This window comes from Ochotona curzoniae, unplaced genomic scaffold (genome assembly GCF_017591425.1).
Source record: "Ochotona curzoniae isolate NIBS_2020 unplaced genomic scaffold, NIBS_Ocur_1.0 contig_1302, whole genome shotgun sequence".
NCBI classification, from domain to species: Eukaryota; Metazoa; Chordata; class Mammalia; order Lagomorpha; family Ochotonidae; genus Ochotona; species Ochotona curzoniae.
In genome coordinates this window covers 15331021-15355823 of record NW_024465035.1, presented here as the reverse complement: position 1 = coordinate 15355823, position 24803 = coordinate 15331021, and the positions used below count along the sequence as shown (strand labels likewise).

The window sequence follows — 24803 nt, the reverse complement described above, 5'->3', positions numbered from 1 at the left end:
CCAATACACACACTTGCCTAATGAAAAATAAAATTCAAATGGAAAGCATTTATTGAACACCTACTGTTGGCCACGTGCTTTCAAGACAGTATTTAATATGGTCCTCAGAGTAACTCGAAAGTGGCTCTTGGTATCCCAGTCCTGCAGGATTTTTTTCTGAGCTGCATGAGATCATAAATGGAAACTCGTGAAGCACAATGCGTAGCAGACAGTAACCAGTCTGATACACATCAGATACCATCATAGACTCAGTGTTCAGCAGCAGGCCTGGCCACATGAACTTCCCTGAACCAATCAGCATGGTCAGGGGGCGGTGTTATGTTAATTAGATCTGGCTACACACAGCAGATCCCTAATAAAAACCTGGAGGGAGGAGAAGGCAAGATGAAGAGCCATCAGCTCTTCACATCTTGGGTCCATCTGCCTGTCCTGAAAATTCCAGCAAAAAGAAAAGAAGAGGGAAAAAAATCCAATGAAAAGGCATGAAAACTTTTCTCAAAGTTTATCTTGTAGTGCAATTCTCTCCTCAATCAACAACTTTCTTCTGATTCTCTTTCCTAAGTTTATAAAAAGCCAGCACCCTTTGATGCCAAGTCCTTCTCCAGACGCACCAAACACCTCCAGGGATAGTGTGTCCACGCCCCCACTGGGCACAGCAGGCATGCTCTCCTCCGCCCTGTGAGCCTGGGCTTGGCACTGGAGTGGCCAGCAGACCTGGCACTGTTGCCTATGCTGCTCATATGACAGCAGAACATTGCCAGGCCAAGGGACAGATGACCACTTGGCAGACGTGTGTGCACCTGCGGGCACGACTGAGGGCGCACACGTATGTTCACATCTTACCATTACAGAGCCAGAGTGGCTGTTCCTGTGAAAACCCATTTCCCCATGAAATGTCCATAGAATCCACCTCTTCTATGAAAATCCATCTCATCAGTGGAAATAGTGATCGTCTAGGAGACAGAAACATGGACGTTAGCTTGATCGTCCATCTACGGCTGTGCTTCTGGCTAGCACTTCTGAGCGTCTACTCTCCAGAGACGTTTTATGTGTTTAAAACCCTCTGCGGGCTTCCTTCGGGGGCCAAGTATGTGCAGGGCAGAACCAGGCTGGACTGCAACACCCATTGGTTCCAGTGGAAGTCGGGAGTGAAAACAGAACCAACCCAGCAATTGCAACCACCAGCTGATTGGAGCGATGGACGGTGCCAGGCCCTGTACTTGTTAGCACATACAAGAAGTTTCTTTGGAGATCTTCCTAATCTAAATGCTGGACTCAGAACCCTAACGAAGAAAAGAGAGAAGACAGAACAGGTCAACCAACCATCTCAGCTATGATGGACTATGTCAATCAGTGGATTTTTCAAAGACCTCATAGTGCTTGGAGTGGCAAGATTGACAGCAATTCATAACTGTTGCAATATCAAAACCACTTGAGCAAGAACCTCAGAGCATGCCCTACATCCGGGACCTGGGGAGGGTGGGAAAACGGGTGGGCCTTCTCCCTTCATGCCCCCCTTTAAACATGAAGGTAACAATATGGAAAACATACTAGTCTTATCCACTTTCCTGTAGCCCTTGAAACTTCTTACCCTAATTAACTATGTAAAGAATGTCAAAATAAAAATTAAAAAAAAAAAAAAACCCTCTGCGTGCTGACACCATAAGGGGCTTTTTCTGTGAAAGCAGCCATTTAAAAATCGAAACATAAATTATTGCTACTGATTTTCTGGTGTTTTGCAAATGTTGGCTAAATATTTTGGGAGGGTAGGTGCTGGAATAGCAATGGAAAGAGATGAATTACCTGAAGCATTGTACAAACACATCAAATTAAAACTCCCTGCAGCCCCATCCAATGGGACGTGAAGGGCTGGGGGTGGCTGCAGATGCGAGCACAGCTGGCAGAGAACCTCTTGGGAAGATGCTCCAATCCTCAGATATCTATCCTTCATACGTCAGAGGTGCTGGGTATGGATTTATTGTTTTTGCTTCCTTATCAAACTTAAATTCCTTCAGAAATTCCACCTTCATCTGATCCATTGAGAATCCTTGCGTTGTCTATAAACTCACACTTAGGGGATGACATGGTGACACTGTGGTTAAGCCGCCACATGCAGTGCCGGGAGCCCATGTGTGAGTGCTGGCTTAGGTCCCGGTTGCTGGGTTTCTGATCCAGCTCCCTGCTAACGTGCCTGGGAAAAGCAGCGGGAAGATGGCCTGGGTGCCTGGGTCCCTGCCACCCATGTGGGAGACCCAGATGGAGTTTCAGACTGCTGGCTTCTGCCTGGCCCAGCCCTGGCTTTTGTAGCCACTTGGGAAAGTGAACCAGCAGACAGAAATTCTGTCTTATCCTCTCTATGCCTTTCAAACAAATAAATCTTTTTTTTTTAATCCTACATTTAAAAATATTTAAAATGAGAAGATTCAAAAGAAAAATAAACCCCCCTGTCATTTAAAAATAAATGTCACTGCCTTCTGGTAATGAACTCTGGGGACAATGTACAAGTCCTGTTCCCGAAAAACCGGGGAGAAAGACAAGCCAGCGGGCCTACCTGTGTGGACACACCCCGATCTCTATTCTTTTTGAAACCAATCTCATTCATGTTACTGGTTCGAGAAGGACCTAAGTTTGCAATCTGCCTGGAGACCTTTGCCTAAGTGTGCTTACTCACTCTGAGCCCTGAAGTCCCTCCCCCTGGAGCTGGACACGCTTACAGGAATGACACATACTCACCTGCACGGAGCCAACAGCAAGCAGCCTGCCTTTCCGTTCTTTCCAGAAACCACTCTCTTGTCAGCTTTTCTGTCTTTCACGAAGACTTGGCTGCCCTGTGAAGGATTCTAACAACCCAGAGGTGAAGAGCAAAGCTGCATTTGTGTCTGTGAATGGGAGACAGGGAGCTGGACAGGCAGGCAGGGCGCATGAGCGATGATGAGTTCTTTGGTCCTTTGCCAACACCAGCAGGTGGGGGGGCGGCAGGCTGGTACCACGGTCCTGGTCTCTCAGGGGGAAACCACTGCACAAGGTTCACAGCATCCACCACCTGCAAGGCTATGTAGGGAGAGCCCAGCCTGCCGTGGCCCCATCCCCACAGGCCAGGCCATCCCCACACCCACCTGCCATTTCAGGAGCCCGTTTCTCACGGTGTCTCTCTGCCTTGTTGGTGAACCAAGGGCAACCACACTAACGTTCCTGTGGTTTTTCTGTTTCTCACAAGAAGCTCGTGCTGAAGAGTCACCCAGGATACACTGTGACCGCAGCCAGTGCTTCCTGCCTGCAAACGTTTCCTCTCCGCGCACACCAGCAGCTTGCACTTTTCCCACAAGGCTGCCATCTATTTGTGCTGGAGATTCGAGATCCTGAGATCTTCTGGCCCAGAAGTTTCCATAAAATATGGGACTCGCCACTTTGATCATCAAGATGAAGCTGTCAGCCAACATTCCTCCTTTTCAAGGCTACACGCTGTAGTACTGTCTTCTTAAAGATGATGTCACAATTTATGCTTTAGTGGACCACGGGCAGAGGGAGAGACAGAGGAAGATCTTCTGCCTGCTGGTTCATCCTCCAAATGCAGGCAAACAGCCAGGCTGGGTCAGGCCCAAGCCTGGAGTCATCTGGTCCCTCTCAGGAGGCAGAGGCGCAGGAACGAGTCCAGCTACCCGGCTGCCTCTGTGGGTATCATTCAGGAGGCTGGAGTTGGGAGCAGAGCTGGAAGTCCAACCCAGGCATTCTGACATGAGCATTCCAACGGCCCCTGAACCACTGTGCCCAACAGCCTCCTCCACCCTCCCTCCTTTGTTTTTAAGGTAAATTTATTTGTATTGGAAAGGCAGAAACACAGAGAGAAGGAGAGACAGAGAGAAAGGCCTTCCCTACACTGGTTCACTCCGCAGATGGTCCCAATATCCAGAGCTGAGCTAAGCCAAAGCCAGGAGCCAGGAGGTCTTCCTTGCCTCCCACGTGGGTGCAGGAGCCCAAGGGACTTGAGCTGCTTTCCTAGACCATAGCAGAAAGCTTCATTGGAGGTAAAGCAGCCAGGATACATATTGGCACTCATTTGAACGGGTGCCAGTTCTTACAGGTATAGAATTAGCCTGTTGAGTCAACACATCAGCCCAGCCTACCCTGTTTTAAAATATGTCAGAGAAACCATGAGCACATTTGGCATCGCTTTCAGGAGCTGTGACCTCATGAACAATCTCCATGGCCAGGTCTCAGTAGGGGCTTTCCCGGGCCTCGATGCCGACCGGGGCAAAGCAATGACCCTGAGCCCCTCCAGCTGAGTGAGCTGATGCTTCCGGCCGCCCAGCCTTGGGGCTGTGCCCACCCATTCACCCACTCTGTGACAGCATGCTAGGTACCTGCACACCTGTGACCAAGATGGAGACACCCGCAGTGTCCGGCAGCCGGGTCTCCTTCCTCCCATCACACACGACACAGGCTAGGGATTTTGCAACATTTAATCACAAAAGCAAATCTGGCATGTGAAGAGTTAGGTTTACAAACATGTCACATTCTGCATATTAGCAACATATCTATCTGTACACGGTCTACGAAAATACTCTGCGCGAAGACATCAGAAAAGACACCGAACGGGTGAATGCATGAGACTGCAGCGTTCTGCAAATCAGGATCCAGTGTACTCGTAAACCAGCCACGGCCGGCCAGCTGAGCTCAGTATATAAAAACGTTCATTAAATACAGTTCTCTAGGAATACTGTACATCATACCTACAGCTGCTGGGACAGTGAGGACCTTTCTTCTTTTCCTTTTCATGTATCCACACGGCCCATCACTGCGCAGTCCTGGATCTCCACGCTATAAAACTGAAATAGGCGTTTCCGGCGTAGCAGATGGTGACCAGGAAGGCAAAGAACTGCAGGAAGTAAAGCATGACGGGAGCTGGGGTTACAGCCCGTTCTCACCAGCGCCAGCGAGCATCCAGCCTCCAGCACACTGGCTGCCCTCAGCCTGCCCGTGGCTCCGAGCTCTCTCCATGGAAACTGGCTTTATGGGCTCGATTGCCTTTCTCAAAGACTCTGGGCAAGGCTACTTGCCTCTCATTTTGCTCTAATTCTCTCGGCTGGTTCACCGAAGGGTGAATATGGTGGCTGTATAGCAGAATAAAGTGCCAGCATTTCTAGTCCGGGATGGGACACACTCTCTCACAGGCGATCGAGTGGGCTGGGACACTCAATGCATACCATGTGGTTGGTGCCTGTGGTGGCACTGGGGGAGCAGGGAACAGCTGCTGCCAGTTCTGGCTGCAGTTCACCTGTGCCCTGTCCTGGCCCAAGCCTGTGGTTTCTATCCCGCCCCCCCATCACCCCTCAAACAAGGATTTTCAAAGATAAACAAAAGGGAAGACTGTAAGGGCCCCTCTCCCCTTTATTGTCCCATCACGCAGCTCTGTCACTGCCATTCTGGCATGGGCAGATGGGATATTTTAAAGCCAGTCTCAGAGCAGACGTTAAACGTGGCCTGTTTGAGTTGGCTAAGTGATGCACCTGGCCTGGGGGTACAGGAATGCAGAAGCACACCTGTTATAAAGCAGAAGGGACCTCCTTCCTCTGCCCTTGCTTCCCTGGCTCAGTCCAGGGCAAGGAACCTCCCTTGGGGTAAAGTCCTCTAGCCCTTCTCAATGCGTAAGTTACATCTCCACTCCCGTCGAATCATCTTACGCTCACTTCCAGCATCCTTTCCTGCCTTCAACTCCCGGGCAAGCCCCATTATCCCTGGGATGTCTCTCATAGCATCCCTTCCTCCCCATCCTGGCCTGGCCTGGTACCGAGGCCCTGCCCACTTTGGATGTCTTCGAACCAGGCAGCCAATCACGTGCAAACAGCCTCATCTTCCTCTTTGATCCCAAGCAGCCCCTGGGAAGGAGGGGAGGGTCCTCAGGGTGGGGCTGGGAGGGTTCACTCACCGATGAGGCAGCCCAGCTGTTGAAGTTGTGACTGTCCCTCTCCGGGGAGACAGACGAGGCATCAACGACGGCGGCCGAGAGGTATAAGATGAAGGCACTGCTGTTAAAGCACAGGCCCTGGGGACGGTGGAGGGAGACGGCGGTCAGGGAGGGAGGCTCAGGCTGCGGGTGGCCCTCAGCAGTGGACAGAGCTGCGCCCGAAGGCAGGAGTGAGCCCATGGGTTACAGCCAAGGGCCATGCTGAGATGTGCCCGGCCCTTGGCCCTGCTTGGAGCCAGGCGAGACCTCCCCTGGTAAGACGGCTGATTCCTAGCTGAGGCAGCAGGCTTCGGTGACCATGGCTGGGCCAGCAGGCTCGGGTGACGGGAACGCAGGTCTGCCGCTGCACCCCAGGGCCAGGAGCTGCATCACACACCACTTCCTCTTACATCCTTTTCTGAGCTCAGTCCCCAGCCCACCTTGTGGCGCAGTGGCTCGGAGGTGTGGGCAGACACAGTCAGCTGGTCACAGGCCTGACCAAAAAATTCTGCTACTTGGGAAGAAAATGGATTCTGCAGAATGCAGGGCAGTCCTGGTCCCCGTACTGGAAACGGAGTGTCTCCTCCGAGGGGTGACGGGGACCCCTTAAAGAGCCTGGGTGCAGCACCTGCCTTCCTGAGCCTGCACACCAGCAGCAGCCAAGTACTTCTTCCTCTGGTTCCCCTACAAAGCCACCCGCTCTCCCTGGTAGCTCTCACTGCCGCTCTGTTTCATCATCATCATGAGTCTTGCACTGGCCTTCCCCCAGACCCCACACAGCTCATGACCGCTGGCCCCTCCAGTCCCCCAGTCTCCATTGCTGAGTGTTGGAGGGAGACACACTGTGTCCAGTGGAGGAGAATGTCCTGGCCAAGGTTGACTCTCCCATCCCCTTCTCTATGCCACTGGCGCCCAGTCGATGCAGTAAGGCCCTTAGATGGGCGGCTTCGACATCTCTTGCAAATCTGCCAGAAGGCACACCCCTGGGTCTCACTGAGCCAGCCTGCCTGCAGCCAGAGTACCCTGGGGACATCCGGGTAGGATGTGGTCTCAGCTGTATACAGGAAAACAAGAGGGGAATATGACCAGCAAATAGGAGAAAGGCTGCAGGACGCAGGCGTGGAGCCACGGCTGGCTCCTCCCATGCTGCCTCTCTCTAGCTCTGGGTCTTGACCATCCTTCCTCTGGCCTGGCTGCTGGCTGGCCCTGCTGCCACTCTCTCCTGCTTGAACAACATCTCGAGGTGAGCACCTGGCTACCCAGGCTCTCCTGGGAAGACATGGTCACAAGACCACAGCGAAACTAACTGAGGATGGACAGCTCAGGTATCATATCTCAACATCACGCCTTCAAGGAGCAGAGGCATGTGCTCCTCCTGGTCCTTTTTCTGCCTTCTTCCCTGCTGACTAGAACACAGAAGGGAGGAAGACAGCATGCAGGTGGATCTCACACAACACAGGCTCCTCTCTGGCCTACGACAGGAGACAAAGGTATGTTTAAAACCAACACTACTTCAGGCCTGTCACGGGAATCCAACCTGTAACCAGACTCTACTCTTACAAAATGGGGAGAACCACACCCCTCCCACTAGCTCCAAGCCAACAACAGCGAGTGTTAAGGAACGTGTCAACCACAAACCGCTCTGCTGTGTAATCTGCATTTACTCCTGCTTAACGATGCTACTGGGTAGAGGCGGTCCTTTAGAACCAGACTGACCATTCCAAGTAAGTGACATGGGAGACAGAAAGACTCACAGATGCCCGTGTGACATGGTGTCACCAGGCAGCAGCGGCCCACCTGCACCTGCAGGTGCCAGGCAGCAGCATCGACTGGAAGAAGCCTTGGGTATATGGCTTAGCCCTTGCTGTTAAGTCACGTCCTTGATCTGGGTACCAACTTTGGGGGAAGGAACTTTTAAAGAGAAGGGGGGCTCTGCACTTCAGAGCCAACACTTGAGGCTGGCACGAAGTGACTGTGCCCCCTCTGCAGCTAACGAGCATCCTCTCGTGGCCTCCATTCTTTCTTGGGCGAATGACTGGGAAAAACTAATGCCATGATGTGAACTACCAAGGAGCCAGAGGTCCCTGGGCAGCAAATACAGACTAGAAATAGACCAGGTTCACAGTCACACGAAGACCCCAGCCCAGTCCTGGGACACCAGCACTTCCTCTCAGAGTACTGGAATTTGATACGGAGTCTCTCACTTCTGCTTCTAGTTTCTGGTCAGCAACAGGTGATCACTCAAAAAGTGGTTGGGTCCCATGAAAGACCTGGACCAAGTTCCCAGCTGCCAGTTTTTGGTCCAGCGCAGCCCTGATGGACATTTAGGAGGAATGAACCAGCAAATGAAAATAAAACAAAATAAAAATAGAAACAAATAAAAAAGATCACCTTTCTCTAATTTGACAATACTGAAATCCACAATTCGCCCCGAGATCCCACAGTTACTATGACTTCAAGCAGTAACTCTCTTCGGATTCCAACACGCAGGTGGGTCTGCCCTTCCCCACACTGATCCTCCAAGGCCACTTCCCTGCCCTGGTGGTGGGGCTATCTGCAGAAGCTGCAGCACATTCTTAAAACTGTCACGGGAGCCCTCACCTCCAGATGAGGGGACCAGCCAGGTGACAGGCAGTCTGTTCTCTTGTGGCGCTAATCTGAGCTCTGAGGGTTACTCAGGGGCACTGTGAGGAACGCTGGCATTGAAAACCCACCAACTCCAGCCCAGGCTACAATCCGCCGTGGGCCATGTTGCAAATCCAGTCCTGTACCCTGGGTATTTCACTGATGCCTGGATGGAAAACGTCACACAGCGTCCCTTCAGAGGTCCCTTTATACATGCATGTGGCACCACTTGGAGGTTATCTGTTTTTAAACTGACAGGGACACTTCAAATTTCCACTGGATGGCCAATAGTGCACACAGAGGAGCCTGTGCTGCGGTTGGTACAAAGCTACACATTGCCTGTCTCTTTCAGAACAGCTGCCTCTGTCCCAAGCTGAGTTGGTGGCTTTGGCCCAGGGCACGTGGCTCAAGGTCCGCGTTCTCTCTCCACATAGCCTTATCCAACCCGACCCCCATCCCGACTGCATGTCTGCCTCTGTGCATCCTGTACCCAGCATGGAGAAGAAGGACACCTCTTTGCTTTCAACTGCAGTTTTCTTCCAACTCTGTACACATCACACTCCGACACGCAAGAGCTGTGGTGTGCAGAGGGTGGAGGAGATGGCAGTGTATGTGTGTGTTTATTTAGCTGACAGGTAGACAGAAAGAGATAGGGTTGCCATCTGCGAGATCTCTACCCAAATGCCCACGGATCGACAGCCAGGGCTGGGCAAGGCTGAAGCTGGGAGTGCCATCTGGGGTCTCCCATGTGAGTGGCAGAAAGCCAAGCATGGAAGCCATTGCTGCTGCCTCTTGGGGTCTGTGTTCAGAAGGAAGCTGGAATCAGAAGTTGGGGCAGGGGAAGGAACTCCGGTACCCTACTAGGAGATCTTAACCACTAGGACCAACACCCACCCCGGAAGGAGTTTGAAGGAGACTCAGGATCTGCAGAGGCTGGTCCCTGACATGTCTGTTCCCATGAATACTTCTTTAAGGGAAGTGACCATACAAATGTTTCCATTAGGGAGCCCAATTCTTCTTGATTTGGTCTTCTGAGAATTGGTTTAAAAACACTGGCCTGAAACATTGGCCAGAAAAGTTGCAAAACTTGGCAATGGAAACATTCCCGGCTCTTCCAATGCAGGCCAGGGGCACCTTTGGGTGTGAAACACGCGGAAGGCAACCAGACCTGCTCAGCAGCTCCGCTGTGTTGGCTTCTCTGCGGCTTGGCCCACTCTGCGACCAAGGGAGAGCCATAACCCACCCTCGCTCCGCCTCCCCACTGCAGCGGGCATGGGACAAGAGCAAGACTGGCAGTTTCCTTACCACTGTGGTCCAGGGCACCTGGGGAATCCTGGTGTAGGTCATGGTTATGTAGAGGATGAGGAAGAAGACGGTGAGCACCCAGTAAAACACAGCGACAAACATGACCCAGCCGAACGCTGGGACCCGGAAGTACTCGGTGCCGGCGATCAGTGTCCATACAAGCAGTCCTAGGACCTGGGAGGGGGTGATGCGGGAAGGGAAGCAGAGAGAAAGAAAGAGAAAAAAGCATAGTTATATAGTAGCCATTGCAATTCTTCTGCACAATGCATGGATACACACACACACACACACACACACACACACACACACACAAACTTCAAACTGCAGTGTTGGGCAGGTAAGAGAAACCAGCAGAGCATCTAGTGCAGCGGCCACGGCCAATGCGTGCGAAGACCTTGTGTTTTGTTCTAAGCGGTGCAATCTAATGGCAGCCAGAGAGCCGCGCCTGCTCTCCGTACCCCACACCAATGCAGGAAAGTTGAGAAACGCCAAGTTTGTAATTGTTCATCTCGCCCTTTAGACACAAGTACCACTTCAGGGTCTTAAAAACCAAGCAGGACAAAGTAACATTTGTGGCTGACAGCTGCTCACAGGCAGACACTGGGCAAGGAAATGCCACTGCAGGTCCACTTGGAGGTGGACCCTGGGCCCACTGGGCTCTCAAGGGACAGGCCTTTGGGCACTCCCCAGCTGCATGGCTGTCCTGCTCACTGATGGCCAACAGTGTGTAGCCTGAGATGGCCACCGTCAGGAGGGGGGATGAGCCAGGGAGCGGTCCAGGGGAAAGACACTGCTTTAACACAAGCAGGGCAGTCTATTCCTGCAGCAATGGCAGAGACCGCACCCAAGTCAAATCAACATCCCCCTGCTGTCCACAGGAGGACGTCATTGAGACAAAGACACTGCGGCTGAGTCTGAACACGGGAAAGCCAGGTGAGCTTGTACTCTGACAGGGGCCCACCACTGGACCAGCTTCTGTCTCAGAGTGGTCTCCACCCCATTATAACTGTTAGGTCTGTCCTGGAGGGCAGGTGCAGAGGCTAAACAGGTAAAGAGACTAAAAGGTCCCCTCTTTAAGCCGGCAGCTCTCTCAACTGCAAGAGACGCTTAATGGAGATGTGTTTTTGTGCTCGCGTCTGTAGCAACAAGATTTATCGAAAGTGAAGTTGCACCAAATGGGCTGTAATTCCAGAAAACGCAGAGCCTCACACTAATGGAATTTTCGGGCTGAGTTCCCCATATTTGACAGGTAATCCATACAGACAACTGCATTTGACATTCCGCTGGATTGGTGGGGCTGGAAACAGATTAGATGGAGCCCAGCCATGTGTGGAACAACATTTTGGGCTTCTCAGTTCAAATGGATCCAGATGGGTGAGAGTTTCCAGGCCACGCTTGGGTCTAGTCACAGGCTCAACCCCTCAGCCTTGGCTCTGACCGTGGAGGCATGAGTCGTGCCTATGGCTCAGTGGGAACTGTCAAACTAGGTACAGACAACTGGGAACTAGGCTGTCTTACAAGGAGCGCACTCACTCAACTCACAGCCTTAGCAGACACCCTCTAAAAACAACAGCCCCATCGGTAGGAAGAGCACCCTACCCAGGTACATCTCCGAGGTAACAGAGCCCCATCCGGAGGCAGATGGCTCTTCTCCCACTGCGACCCAAAGCCATGAGCTCAACCGAGGGCTTCCACGTGGCTGGCAGGAACTTGAGCCATCGACGGCTGGCTCCGGGCTGCACACTGGCAGGAAGCTAGAGCCGGGAACTTCAGCTGGGGACTGAACCAAGGAACCCCGATTTGGGACACATCCCAACCTGGGGCTCTCACTGCTGGGCAACACACCAGCCCTTCACCCGATGCTGTGTCTAAATATAGGGAGTCTTCTGCCTTACAGGTGTGTTGTGCACAACGGTTAACTGGTAGTTCTGTTATCTACCTGTGCCTCTCCTGAAGGGAGGCCCTTCTCAGCGCAAGATTAGACAAAATTTTCCCACATGTGTTTAGCTTTCAAGAGGCCTTCAAAAAGTCCATGAAAAAAAGTGTACTATGAAAAAAAAAAAAACAAAACTAGTCATGGATGTCAAACTTCTCCTGCACCAAAACTTACTTTTTTAATTCTACTTGCCCTTGAACTTTGTGCAACTGAGTTCTGTGTATGGGGCAAGGAAAGGCTAATTTATTTATTTTTTTTTCTAGCAGATTGATGTAATATCAGTCATCAGTGACTGTCCACATACGGGGTCAGTTTCTGGAATCTTTGTTCTATTCTATTCATCTGTGGTTACTGTTGGGTCAGTGTCAATGGCTATGGCTGCTGCATGTTCTTCATGTACTTGAGATTTCTGGGTAAGATAAGAAATAATAGACCAAGGGGCCAGAGCCACCCATAGCTAGCTACCTGAGGCACCAGCATCCCATACAGGCACTAGTTTGTGTCCCAACTGCTCCATTTTCCATCCAGCTCCCTGATTGTGGCCTGGGAGAGCCAGGGAGGAAAACTTAAGGCCTTGGCCCCCGGTACCCACATGGCAGACCCGGAAGAAGCTCCTGGCTTCGATTGGCTCAGCTTGAGCCATTGTGGCTATTTGGAGTGAACCAGTGGATGGAAAATCTCTCGGCTTTTCCTTCTCTCTGTAACTCTGCCTTTCAAATGAAAACACATCCTTTTACCCTGCCATCCAATAAGCCAGGTAAAAGGGAATTCCAAAGGTGACCACAGGGGAGGCTCTCCTGGATGGAACATGAGGGGGTTCTATTAGCCAATGGGCCTGGCCTCTCCAGGGAGGCTCCTGGGAAAACATGAGACAAAGGAGCTACAAAGGACACCCGGCACATTAAATATATATATATGTGTGTATATACATAGTATAGTATTAACCTCAGTAAAACCCAAAGGAAATAATCATCACTCATTGCAAAACTCAGAGTGAATTAACATTTGCATGAGGATAATACACACACCACATAAGGCCCACACTCATCGTCACAGTGAGAAGGGCAGCCACACAGATGATGCTATGCACAGAGCAGCTTCTTGCCCCACATTGACACGCAGAGGCCCAACACCCTCACTCTGACGGCCGCAGGGGACAGGGCATTTGGGAGGTCACTGGTTTTGGATGAAGTCAGCAGGATGGGGGACTCGTGAGGGGACCCTGGCCTTGTGAGAAGGAGCAGTGGATGTTTGCTCCCCTCGTCCCGGCCCCCAGCCCCACAGGCAAGCCCAAGTGAAGGGAGAGCAGGAGGGCAGCTGGTATCAGCATTCCCAGGAGCGATATCTCAGCAAACTTCTTCTTGGACTTTGTCTCTGGAATCAGCAGAAACATTCCTGTTGTGCCTGCCACCCCCCCCCACCCCCTCCGCCGTGAACTCCTTCACCAGACTTGAAATCATTCACTATAAGAAGCTGCATTGGAAACGCCTCTTGTAGATTTATTTTCAGGTGCCCTGCTAGGAGGGGCTCCACCTGCAGAAGCCCCTCCTGGGGCAGCTTTAACAGGGCCAACACGTGGTGGCCCTGGCTCATCGCAGTTCTGAGTTCTCACCAGCAGCGACAGAAAGGAACACCGACATGGTCTGAGGCCCCAGCAAGTGAAGCCAACAGATACTGTGAACTGTGATAAAACCCATGACAACACACGGGGCTGACCACCAAAGTCAAGCACCAGAACCCAACCAAGACGGCAGGGCTGCAAGGGAGGTGGAGTTGAGTAGGCGAGATTTGAGGTGGTAGAAAAACCGCCATGCCTCTGAGCTGGATGCTTCTGCTAGCCACGTCAGTCTCCTGGGGTGGGGGGGGGGGGGGACTAGCCCTCAGACCGGGTGCAAGTCCAGGTGCAGGGCAGGTGGACAGGAGGCCTGCACTGAACACTGACATAGTCCGCAGTTGTCTGAGAGCCCAAGGATTGTCAAAGCTGGGGCCGCCCATAATGCCAACCTCCTACTGGGTGCTGCTTTGAGAGCTGGTTGCTCCACTTGTAAGCCAGCTCACTACTACTCCAGCTGGGGAGGCAGTGGAAGATGGCTCAAGTCCTTTGGTCTCTCTGCAATCTGCACTGAAGACCCGGATGGAGAGTCAGGCTCCTGGCTCTGGTCTGACCTATTCTTGACCACTGCAGCCCTTTGGGGGAGGGAAGCAGTGGGTGGATGATCTCTCCCAATTTCGTTCTCTGTTGCACCCTGTCATATTATCTTTCAAATAATAAGTCTTTAAAAACCAAACCGAGTAGAGTACATGGGACTTGATTACAAAGCCTGCAAAAAGGAAGCTGCTCGGCAGGCGTGGCGACCACCTGCACTCACCCACTAGAGGGTATCCGAGCACCGCTCACGAAGCCGGGGGAAGGCAAGACAGCCATAACGCGTTCCCTGGAGAGAGACGAGACTGCCATCTGTCTGCAAGTTCCTACACGTGAGACGCATTGTACAGAGGTGGTGGCACGTGGGAAGACAGAGCCCTCAGTACCCATAGCAGGCGTTGCCTGGAAACTGATCTGGCCAGCAATGTAGCCAGCTGGCTGAGATGAGGATGAGTTAATACAAAGACCCAGGGAGACAAACGGAATCCAGAGACTGCAGCCTCCTCCTTGGGGCCCTGCAGAGTTTTCAGTAAAGATTGCCAAACACACTACGGGCAAAAAATGTGTGGGGTATTGGTCAGTGGGCTTCAGGCCGCATCTCTTTCCCAGACGGGTCTTTGGCCCTTAGGGGCCTCTGCTTCCAGTCTGGAAGTCAGGGTGGCGGGAGAGGCAACTCTTAAACCAACAGTGGGGCCCAGAAGGGACAGACCTGGGTCACTAGGGGACTTCAAACCCCTTCAATCATGCCAGGAGCACGGGGGTTTGCATGTGGCCCTCCCTGCAGGTGTCCTGGCAGCAGTGCCCTGGGTACTACCTGCATAAGAACCACACTTGAAGCCAATGCTCAGGCCTCATTTTGCTCCAGCTTGAAGATTCCAGTCTGACTTTTTTTTCTTTAAGATTTATTTATTTTTATTGGGAAAGTCAGATTTAGAGAGAAGGAGACAGACAGAAAGATCTTCTGCCTGCTGATTCACTCCCCAGGTGGCTACAACTAGAGCTGAGCTATTCAAACCAGGAGTCAGAAGCCTCCTCCAGTTCTCCCAAGTGAGAGTAACCCAAGGTTTTGGTCCAATCCCCTCTGCTTTCCCAGGCCACAGGCAGGAAACTGGATGGAAGTGGAGCAGCTAGGACATGGACCAGCGCTCATATGGGATTCTGGTGTGTGCAAGGTGAAGATTTAACCCATGAGCCATTGTGCTGGACCCCCAGTCTGGTATTCTACACAATACCACAGGATTCTGAGAGTGCCAGCAGGCAACATGATGGAAACCTGCAGAATGGGCTGGGTTTATGAATGCCCACGATGGGAGGCCAGTGCAGTGGCATAACAGGCTAATGCTCCACTTGCCATGCCGGCATCTCATACGGGCGCTGTTTCATGTCCCAGCTGGTCCACTTGCCAGTCCAGCTCCCTGCTTATGACCTGGGAAAGCAGCAGAGGATGGCCCAGTCCTGGGCCCCATCATCTAGATGAATACCCAAATGGAATTCCCAGCTCCTGACTGCAGTCTGGCTCAGCCCCAGCCATTGTAGTCTTTGGGACAGTGAACCAATGGTTGGAAAATTTATCTTTCTGTCTCTTTCCTGTTATTTGTAAGTATGCTTAAAATAAATAGATAAATCTTTGAGGGGGGGACCTACCAGAATGTGTCAGAAGCAATGCATTGGGAGGGTATCACACAATCCCATCTTGCTTGCAGATCCCTTGCTCTGGGGAGTTAGCAGCCATGCTGTAAGCACATACCAACAGCCTGGAGGAAGCCCACAGGGGCACAGAGTGAGCCCAACCACCCCCAGCCAGGACCACCTGCCAACTGCCCTGTCCTCTCCAGGAGCTGGGCAAGTCAGCTGCCAATGACAACACGCCTCCACTGCAGGCACATCGATTGTTATTTTTTTTGTGACTGAGCTTTGTCGAAGCTCCCCTTGGTCCAGTGCACAACGAGAATGTGCTGGAATGGCCCTGGGGTGGTGGGTGTTGCTCTGGAATCAGGACTCTGAATGACAAGGCTTAGAATGTGCCAACTTGGAAGATGTCATCTTGGCAAAAGGGCTTCTCTGAGCTCTAGAGGCTGGAGACACAGCAGGTGTGGGAGCCGCACTAGGCTGCCTCTTTCTCCCCAAACACAGGAGATAGAATTCCTCAGACAAGATTCCTCACTTCCCCCATGCCATGGACAAAGGAAAAGCCTTAGCATCAGGACCGGGTGGGGCTTAATGCCAAGAGACCCCTGAGGGAACTCTCCGCCTGCAGCCCTTGTCGACAACCCTGACCTTTCTCTGGCTTCCCTGTGTATTTTCATTACATTTCTACATCTCTCCTTTGTTAATCTCACACTTGAGTGAATGGGTCCCGCCATCTCTCCTGGGCCTTGTCTTCTGATAGCAGCATCCATGCACAAGTGCACCTGTTCATCTGAACACTAGGCCCAGCCAGGGGGAACCCTGGAGGGCGCAGGAAAAGGTTTGCTTTCCTGGTGGCCTCATTTTCCTGCTGGCATGCTTCACAGTCACAGTTCCCCAAGGCAGCGGAGGGCAGCCATCACTCTCTTTGCCCCATCACTGAGGTGGGGTGCAGTATCATGTAAGGGAAGGGTACACTCACGAGATGATAACACCAACTCAGACGGTTGCCCCCAGCACACAAATGACCTCCAGTTCAAATATGTCCCCCTCCCCCTTAAGGATTGGTTTATTTATTTGAAAAACAGAATGATAGGAGAGCAGTGATCTTCCATCCCATTGATTTCACTCCCCAATAGTCAGAGGTGAGCTGAGCCAAAACCAGCAGCCAGGAGCTTCTTCCGGGTTTCCCAGAGGGTGCACAGGTCCAAGGACTTGAACCATCCTCTAGTGCTTTCCCAGGTCATTAGGAGGGAGCTGGATGGGAAGTGGAGCAGCCAGGACTAGAACCAGTGCTCAAATGGGATGCTACCATCACGGGCAGACTAGCTTGTTTGAGCCACGACACTAGCCCCTTTCCCATATTTTCAAGTAGAGAAACAGGCCAAAGCTCACGACGGCTGGGAGCAGGGCCCGCACCTGTCCCTTCCAGAGGCTGTCCACGTGAGAATGTTGCTGCCTCTGAGCCACACTCAACAAGCCAGATAGGGGCTTGGCAGCGCTTCTGGACAGGAAGTGGGCCTTGCAACCAGCTCTCAGGCTGCACAGAAGTCTGTGGGCCCCCAAACACAGCGGAGAACCGTGTGGAAGGCCGATTGGAAGGTAGATGTTACAGGGTTAGGTAAGTAAAAGTTTGAGACGCCAAGCTGATATCAACCATTTCCCACAGTGTTGAAGGCACCAGGAAGGCATCCACACCCTATATTGAAATACTGGGCTTCAAGTCCAAACTCTGACTCCTAATTCCAGCTTTCTGCAAACGTTGGACCTGGGAGGCAGTGGGTTCCTACTGCCCACATGGGCAACTCAGATGTAACTCATGTTCTAAGCCCTGGCCTTGGCCAGGAGCTGGCCATTTGGGGAGTAAGCCAGCAGATGTGAGCTGGGTCCTTTGCTCTCTGTTTCTCTACCTCTCAAATATTTCAAAAATTAAAAAAATATATATTTTAAATTATAAGGGGTAAAACAAGCTTGTTTTTGTAAACTCCCTGTGTTGAGGAGTCAGAGAGAAATTGGGTTAACAGGTGTTTTACCACTGCTGCTGTTCCCATAAACCCAACAACACCTCTCAAGGAGGAGAACTGGGGACAGGAGCTCAGGTACCTGCCAGATGAGTGGCCAGCAGGACGGACGCTCTCCCAGGCCTGCCAGCAAGCCTCCAAACAGCCTCTCCTGGGGCTGCAGACTCTGGCTGCTCCTACAGCTGCTCAGCTGGACCTCCTGATGTCTGAGTGACAGCCCAAGGAGCTCTTCCTGGGGTCGAATGCCCACTCTGGAGGAGCAGGAACCAAGATGCGCCACGAGGTTGAGGGGACACGCCCGTTGCAACTACAGCTCAGACCATTGGGCAACTTAGCCTGAAGCTAGATCTGGGGCCCTAGGAGTGGCTAAGCTTGGGTCAGGCCACAAACAAAAACACAAAAACTAAACCAAACAAACAAAATCGGTAGCCAGAGCTGGGGTAGGATGGAACAGGAAGGTAAGGAAACGCAGCCCTTTCTGCTACCACCAGCCACCATCACCAGTGGAGAGACTGACAATGGCTACAGACGATGAACAAAGACCACAGCAGGCCCCGGCACCAGGGCAGCGGGGACATCTCCCTGCCGGGGTGTCGCACCACCCCAAGAGGTACCACCTGGCCTAGGGAACTTAAATGTCAACTAGGCTCACACCTGCCCCCTATTCACCAAAAGCTTCTCCTGGTAAGTGACAAACACACCAATAAAAGAAAACTTGCAAGATGACCAAATAACCATCTTCCTGGGGATCCCAGGGAGGACAAAAAAAAAAAACCAAATCAAGCAATGCATCCCGGGAACATTTTTCAGCCACTGGGTCCACCCGGTCAACGTAACCTGGACGGGTCAGTATGTTCCCTCACTGTCTCTGGACCTCCTGGCTGGGCTGCTCTGCGGGCCACCTGTGGGTTTCCTCTATCACACATACAGACTCAGGCCCTATCCTAAGACCTCTTCCGAGCCTCGCCAGGAAAGGGAGTGACCCCCGTCAGCAGTGAAGTCGGCCACTGTCTTCCAGAGGGGATCGGAGAGAGAATGGCTGAGGCCTGTGCAGGCAGATGGGGTTGGCTCATCTCTGCCCGGGTCTGCAGACAGCCCCCAGCTAAGACAGTGAGCATGCAGGAGCTGCAGCTCAGCCTGTGCCCTCCAACCTCAACAGAAGGCCTCACTGTGGCAGTTGCTCTGCAGCTCCTTTCCCCACACCAGCAGGGCTGCCTGGTGCAGTCCGCTCTTGCACTCTGCCGTGCCCACACTGCAGAGGCACCTGTGCCATGCCTCGGTCCCCATGGCTGTTTACACGGGGCCCCATTTCCTGGGAAACAACACCGGGCAGCTGTCTGACCCGGTGGAGAAGACAGCATGGACTCCTTAGGGTTATTTTTCAACTGTGCTTGCTGAGCTGTAGAAACACCAGGGCCTAGGGTGAGCTGATACCCACACTTAAAAAAAAAATTTTTTTTTTGGCTTACTTTTTAAGACCAGAGCAATTTCAAAACAAAAGGAAAAAGTCATTGACCGCTGCCCAAAGTATAAAGGGCTTGCTCCCTGCTTGCTCTGCAGTAAGTTCATGGGGTTGCTGTTAGAGAAATGGCCGCCCTCCCTGCAGTGAGGAAGTGAAAGTAAAATCACAGTGCAAACAAGGTCCCTACTGTTCTACAGGTGAGTGTTTAAGCAGAGAACTGAAGTTGACGCAGGATTTCAAAGCCAAAGGCAGTCACTTCTCCCTCCCCAGTGCACCATCAGTCCTAGTGCTGTCCCCTCCTCAAGTCCAGGAGGTCAGACAAATAAATGACAGGAAAACACATGGGCACGCCCTGGAGCCTCTTCTGGAAATCCAGTCTATTTCCCTAATAGCAGCTTTATTGAGGTACAACCATTTAAAGCCTAACAGTAAATGGATTCTAGCACTCATGGGGTTGCACAACCATGACACCAATCCGGAACATTTCCGCTGCCCTAAAGAACCCCTCTGCTCACCAACAGTGAAGCTCTCTACCACAATCATGGATGGGTGACTCTTGCCACCAATCACTTGGTCTGTGTTTTTCACTACTTTGGATATCTCATGTAACTGGAACTATGCACTGTGTTACGTTTTTATTTTTTAAACATTTGGGCAGGGCCCAGCACGATGGCCTAATGGCTAAAGTCCTTGCCTTGAACGCCCGGGATCCCATATGGGCGCCGGTTCTAATCCCAGCAGCTCCACTTCCCATCCAGCTCCCTGCTTGCGGCCTGGGAAAGCAATCGAGGATGGCCCAAAGCCTTGGGACCCTGCACCCATGTGGGAAACCTGGAAGAGGTTCCTGGCTCCTAGCTTTGGATTGGCACAGCACCGGCCGTTGCAGTTACTTGGGGAGTGAATCATCGGACGAAAGATCTGCCTTTCTGTCTCTTTTCCTCTCTGTATATCTGACTTTGTAATAAAAATAAATAAATATATTTTTAAAAACATTTGGATATATCTAAATACTTATTATTTATTTAAAATATTTATTTATTTTTATTAGAAAGGCAGAATCATAGAGGGAAGGAGAAGCAGAGAGAAATCCTCCATTCACTGCTTTACTCTCCAAGTGGCCTTAATAGCTGGAGCTGAGCCAATCCGAAGCCAGGAGCCAGGAGCCAGGAGCTTCTTCTGGGTCTCCCATGCAGGTGCAAGGTTCCAGGCTTTGGGCCTTCCTCTACTGTTTTCATAGACCACAAGCAGGGAGCAGGATGAGAAGTGGAGCAGATGGGATATGAACCAGAGTCCAGATCCCAGTCTCCCACATGGGTGGCAGGGACCCAAGTATTTGAACCATCATCTGATGCCTGTCATTCAGGAACAGGGCTGGGAACCAAGCAAACCCAGCCATTCCAACACACAACACGGGCATCCTGACCAGCGGCCTAAGCGCTAGACCAAATGCCTCCCCCAGGATCATTCTTTTGGAAAAGAACAGAGAATAGTCCATTCCAAGGGCACCGTACCATGACTGTGTGGGGGCAGAAAGGAAGCAGAAGAAGGGAGGGGGTAAGGAGGAGGAGATCGAATTTAATCCAAAAACACACATTTAAAAACATATTAAAGCAATTTCCTGTTAGGACTACATACTAAAATAGATCCAGCCGAAAAGATGCGTGTGTCATCTAAGCGTCCTTCAGAGCCCAGCTGGAAGATGGGCAGGAACAGGGACAAAATAAGAGCGGCCTGAAATGAACCATTACTGAACCAAGCCGAGAAATGGTCAAAACTTACAAAAAAAAAAAAAAAAAAAAACCCCTGCATGGATTTTTATTTTTATACATATCTATATATATATGTAATTTTTTTGCAGCAACACAAACTTATCTTTTATTTCATTATTCCACGAATTTTCTGAAGTTTCCTTGCATGCATTCAATTTGTCTCAGGGTAAATTTACATGGAAATATCTACTGGGTCAGAGGGTAACTGTGTTTGCCACAACGACGGCTGTGGCTAAGCTAGCTCTCACAAGAGGTAGACCAGTTCACTTTACCAGCAACCCTGTAAACACAAACTCCATATGAGCACAGCCACCTGCGTCCCCCGCCTCCCTTGGCATTAAGTCTCTGCTGCAACACGGACGCTTCTTTCCTCCTAAATGTCACTCCAAGCAGGATGGACTCGGGCCAATGTGCAGAGCTGACTTTGGCAGAGTAATCACAGCTGTCCGTGTTCCACGCTTAATCTATCTTAAGTACCCACATTAAAAAAAAAATGCACATTGACCTGGAGTAGTCCCGTGGGAGCCACGAGCGTCCCTCTGGAGCCATTCCCAATGTAGCTACAAGCATAATCCCTGCTCAGCCTTGGGGCCGCAGCTGCCACCCAGGAGGACTGCGCAAGCAGCAAGCAGGGATAGGAGGCGCCGCCCAGGTCCCAGAGCCTGCAAGGGAGAAGCTGAGGCCAGGCGCCCCTCATGCTCTCGCTCTGCTGCCTCTCTGTGTACAGACCATGCTGGCCAGTGATAAACACACAGATTTAGATCTCAATCCACTTTCTCATATGCAGTCTTTTGGAAGTGATACTCAAGTGCGGGGGGGCCGCTGTGGTGCAGTGGGTTAATGCCACGACTCCTGCTGGATGGAACACAGGTTCAAGTCTTAGCTGCTCCATTTCCGATCCAGTTCCCTGCTAAAGCGTGTGGGAAAGCAGCACAAAACTGTCCCCGTGCTGGAGCCCCTGCTAGCCACACGGGCTCAGGCTTCTCCTGACTTTGGTTCGGCCCAGCCCTGTCTGTTGTTGCCGTCTGCAGAGTGAACCAGTGGATGGGAGATTCTCCCTGTGCGTCTCTCATTCTGCCATGACTTAAGCAAAAGAAAAAAGAAACTCAGTCAACAGGAGTTCTCCTGCCCTTGTAACCGGTTTCTAAACATTTTCCTGAAAACAATGGCGCTTTGAACTCTAGTCTACCTGCGAAGCTTCCCACCTCACCCCCACATCATGCCTTCCCCAGAAATCTGGAGCCTCCACGGGAATCACTTCCGTCCCAGGGGAGAGAAATTCAAAGACAAGTGAGCCGGCACTCCTGCACTTGGCTTTCATCCCGCCCTCGGGTGTCGGGGAGCGCTGTGGCAGATTCCACATCCCATATGGTCCCACGCGCTTGGCACACACCCCTCCACGAGAAAGGCCACGTTCTTGTCAGGCTTGTCAACTGCTTCACAGCCGCCCTGCGAAACATGCCATCTGCCAGGGCTCGGCGAGCAAGCAGACACGGGCTGGCTGGAAACGTGTCCCACAGCGCAGAGGAATTTTATGAGACAATGAATGGACCAAGAAGTCATCAGCTTTGCCGCTCCAGTGGAAGGAATGGCTGTGGGTGTTGGGTAGAATTTTAGCTTTTAGCCATTTTCTTTTGCAACTTCCTAGAGGATGTCTAGCTATATTTGGGGTGTTAAAAGTTTCTCAAAATAGATCTAGTTCAGAAAAAAAGAGTGAGAAATAGTTGCCTTGTTTCAACAAGACTAAAGTATAAATTGTCAACTCCAGAATAACAGGTAGTATAGGCCTTAGCACCTAATAGCCTAGGTCCCAGGAATCCAGAATCACCTGCTTTATGCCACGGTCTCATAAATCCTCCACAAAAGAGAAGGCCCAGATGGGCCAGTTAGTTAGGGAAAGACTGGATCCTAGCACAGCTTGCAAGTAGGGTGTGCCATCTTAAGGGCCACTGAAGGCAGTAAAGTTCATCTTTTGAAACTCTGGCTTCCTGCCACCTGCCCCTTTTAATCTTAAAATTACATCATGTGGTAGGGTGTGAGGGATGGTGAGAGGGAGAGAGAAACAGAGAGAAAAATAAATAATACCACATCCTGAAGACTGGCTGCAGGAGCCCTCTTGGGGTACCCAAGCAGGTACCCCAAGAGCTCACCTGTCTTGGCCTGTGACTCACATGGCAACCCACGTGAGCAGTGCTTTAAGACCTTGGCTCTTGCTGCCCGCTAACTAGTCTGGGCTCAACCCCACCCCGCCGCATACATAACTTGATTGATGGGCGGGCCACTGACAGTAAGCTGCATCCGTATATAAAGTGAAGTTACAGGAGTTTTGCATCTCCATGTAACCCACACAGTCAACACACAGAATGTTTCCCCACGCCCTGGGTTCAATCATTAGATAATGGTGACAGAGAACAGGTTGGCGGGAGGCCAGGAGGCAGCAGGGAGGGGCTGCATTGCAAAAGGATGTGAGTGGACCTTTCTGTAACTTTGCCTTTCAAATAAATTAATTTATCAAAAAAAAAAAAAAGACACTGATATATACACTTAGGGACCCCATGAAACAACAGGAGCCATGGGTGCCTCTGCAGCAATTTGAGTTGATTTTACCAGCACATGACTAAATTGGAAAAGGAACTAAATAAAGGGGGTAGTTTATAGAAGAGAACTGCGTGGAGATTCCTACACAGCCAAGATAACATTTTGTTAGAACCACGTGGAACGAAAGGTTTACCTTTTAGCCCATGAATACAGGCGCCAGTGAGAGGGAGAAGAGAGATATGCAGGAGAGCAATTGAAGACCTCCAGCTGGCCAGTGGTGATGCAGAACAAGCCAGAACACAACTTCCCTTGGTGCCTTTGCTGCTAGGCAGCAGCTGCTGGGCCTGCCCGGGAAGCTTCTGTCACAGTCTAGCCCAGGCACACGACGACGGGCGTGCATGTGTCTTAACTTTGTTTTAATCCACAGCTCTGTTCTCCTGATGACATGGGGAGCTTTGGGGACGGCGTGCACAACCTGGTTTTCTTACGATGCCTTGTGCTTTGCATACAATCACCTGCAGTACCTGACTGTGCTGTAAAGTTAAGTTCTTGCAACCGTCAAGATCACTGGAGACACTGTATGGCTAATCTCTCTTTGGCGGGGTTGGGATGGCAGATGGCTTGTCCTCTGTCCCGTAGGACATTTTAGCAGCAATCTGTCCTATGCTCCCTAGAGAGGCCAACAGCTCCCTCCCAGCTGTGCTATGATCACACCTGGCTGAGAACTACAGCCCTCAATGACCAGGCCACACAAAAGCATAGTTCCTTAGGCACATCCACTGAGTCTGGAAGCAGCAGTGGCTGAGATGCCTAGATGCCACCATTTAGACCTAACACCACCGAGGACTCCGACGGTCAGGGCTTCCCCTTCTGGGAGAGGCGGCTGGTCACTCACTGCACAAGAATGTTTCGGATCACCACTCCGGGGGGAAGGCTCACTTGCGTTTTCACACCCACCAGCCATCTTCCTCACAGAGCCCACGGCCAATGCGATGACTCTTCCCATCACGTATCACGGCCATTTCTCCACGCGGAGCCACAGCAGCTGCCACCATCCCTGTCCCACACTAGGAACTAAATAACGCAGGTCACATCGAGCTAAAATATTCCACCTTGTCTATCTCATGTGCGCCACTGGGGCAAACATAGGGCATTTGAATAACCTTGTCCAGACCTTCAGGAACCATTGTCTGCTACTGAGCTTGGACAAATATTTGTCTTGCACAGACAAGTTAACTGAGCTGCTTTTGTTCATGGAGATGGACTATAACAATTCAAAAACAATGCCTAGAGCTCACGTCACTCCTCTCTTGGAACTAGACAAACACACGGGCCTGGGAGAGGGCCCTGGCCTCGTCACCTCCGTGAGCGTCCTTTCTTCCCCCAGTGCCGCCTCCGACAAGCGGCAAAAAAAAGCTGAAAAGAGTAAAA

General features: G+C 51.5%; 1 protein-coding gene across 2 annotated transcripts in view; it reads right to left on the bottom strand.

Annotated features, from left to right (window-relative positions):
• Positions 1-4062: 4062 nt before the first annotated feature.
• The window catches only part of CMTM8 (CKLF like MARVEL transmembrane domain containing 8), a 54768-nt gene continuing 34027 nt past the window's right edge, over positions 4063-24803 (bottom strand). Inside the window, exons 2-4 of one of the 2 annotated variants that reach the window (XM_040963961.1) lie at positions 9875-10048; positions 5927-6043; positions 4063-4876 (exon numbers count right to left, since the gene is read on the bottom strand). In XM_040963961.1, coding sequence (XP_040819895.1) covers positions 4793-4876; positions 5927-6043; positions 9875-10048 — 375 coding nt within the window. In that variant the 3' untranslated portion in view covers positions 4063-4792. The remainder of the gene's footprint in view (positions 4877-5926; positions 6044-9874; positions 10049-24803) is intronic. The other variant, XM_040963971.1, reaches the window with a different exon arrangement.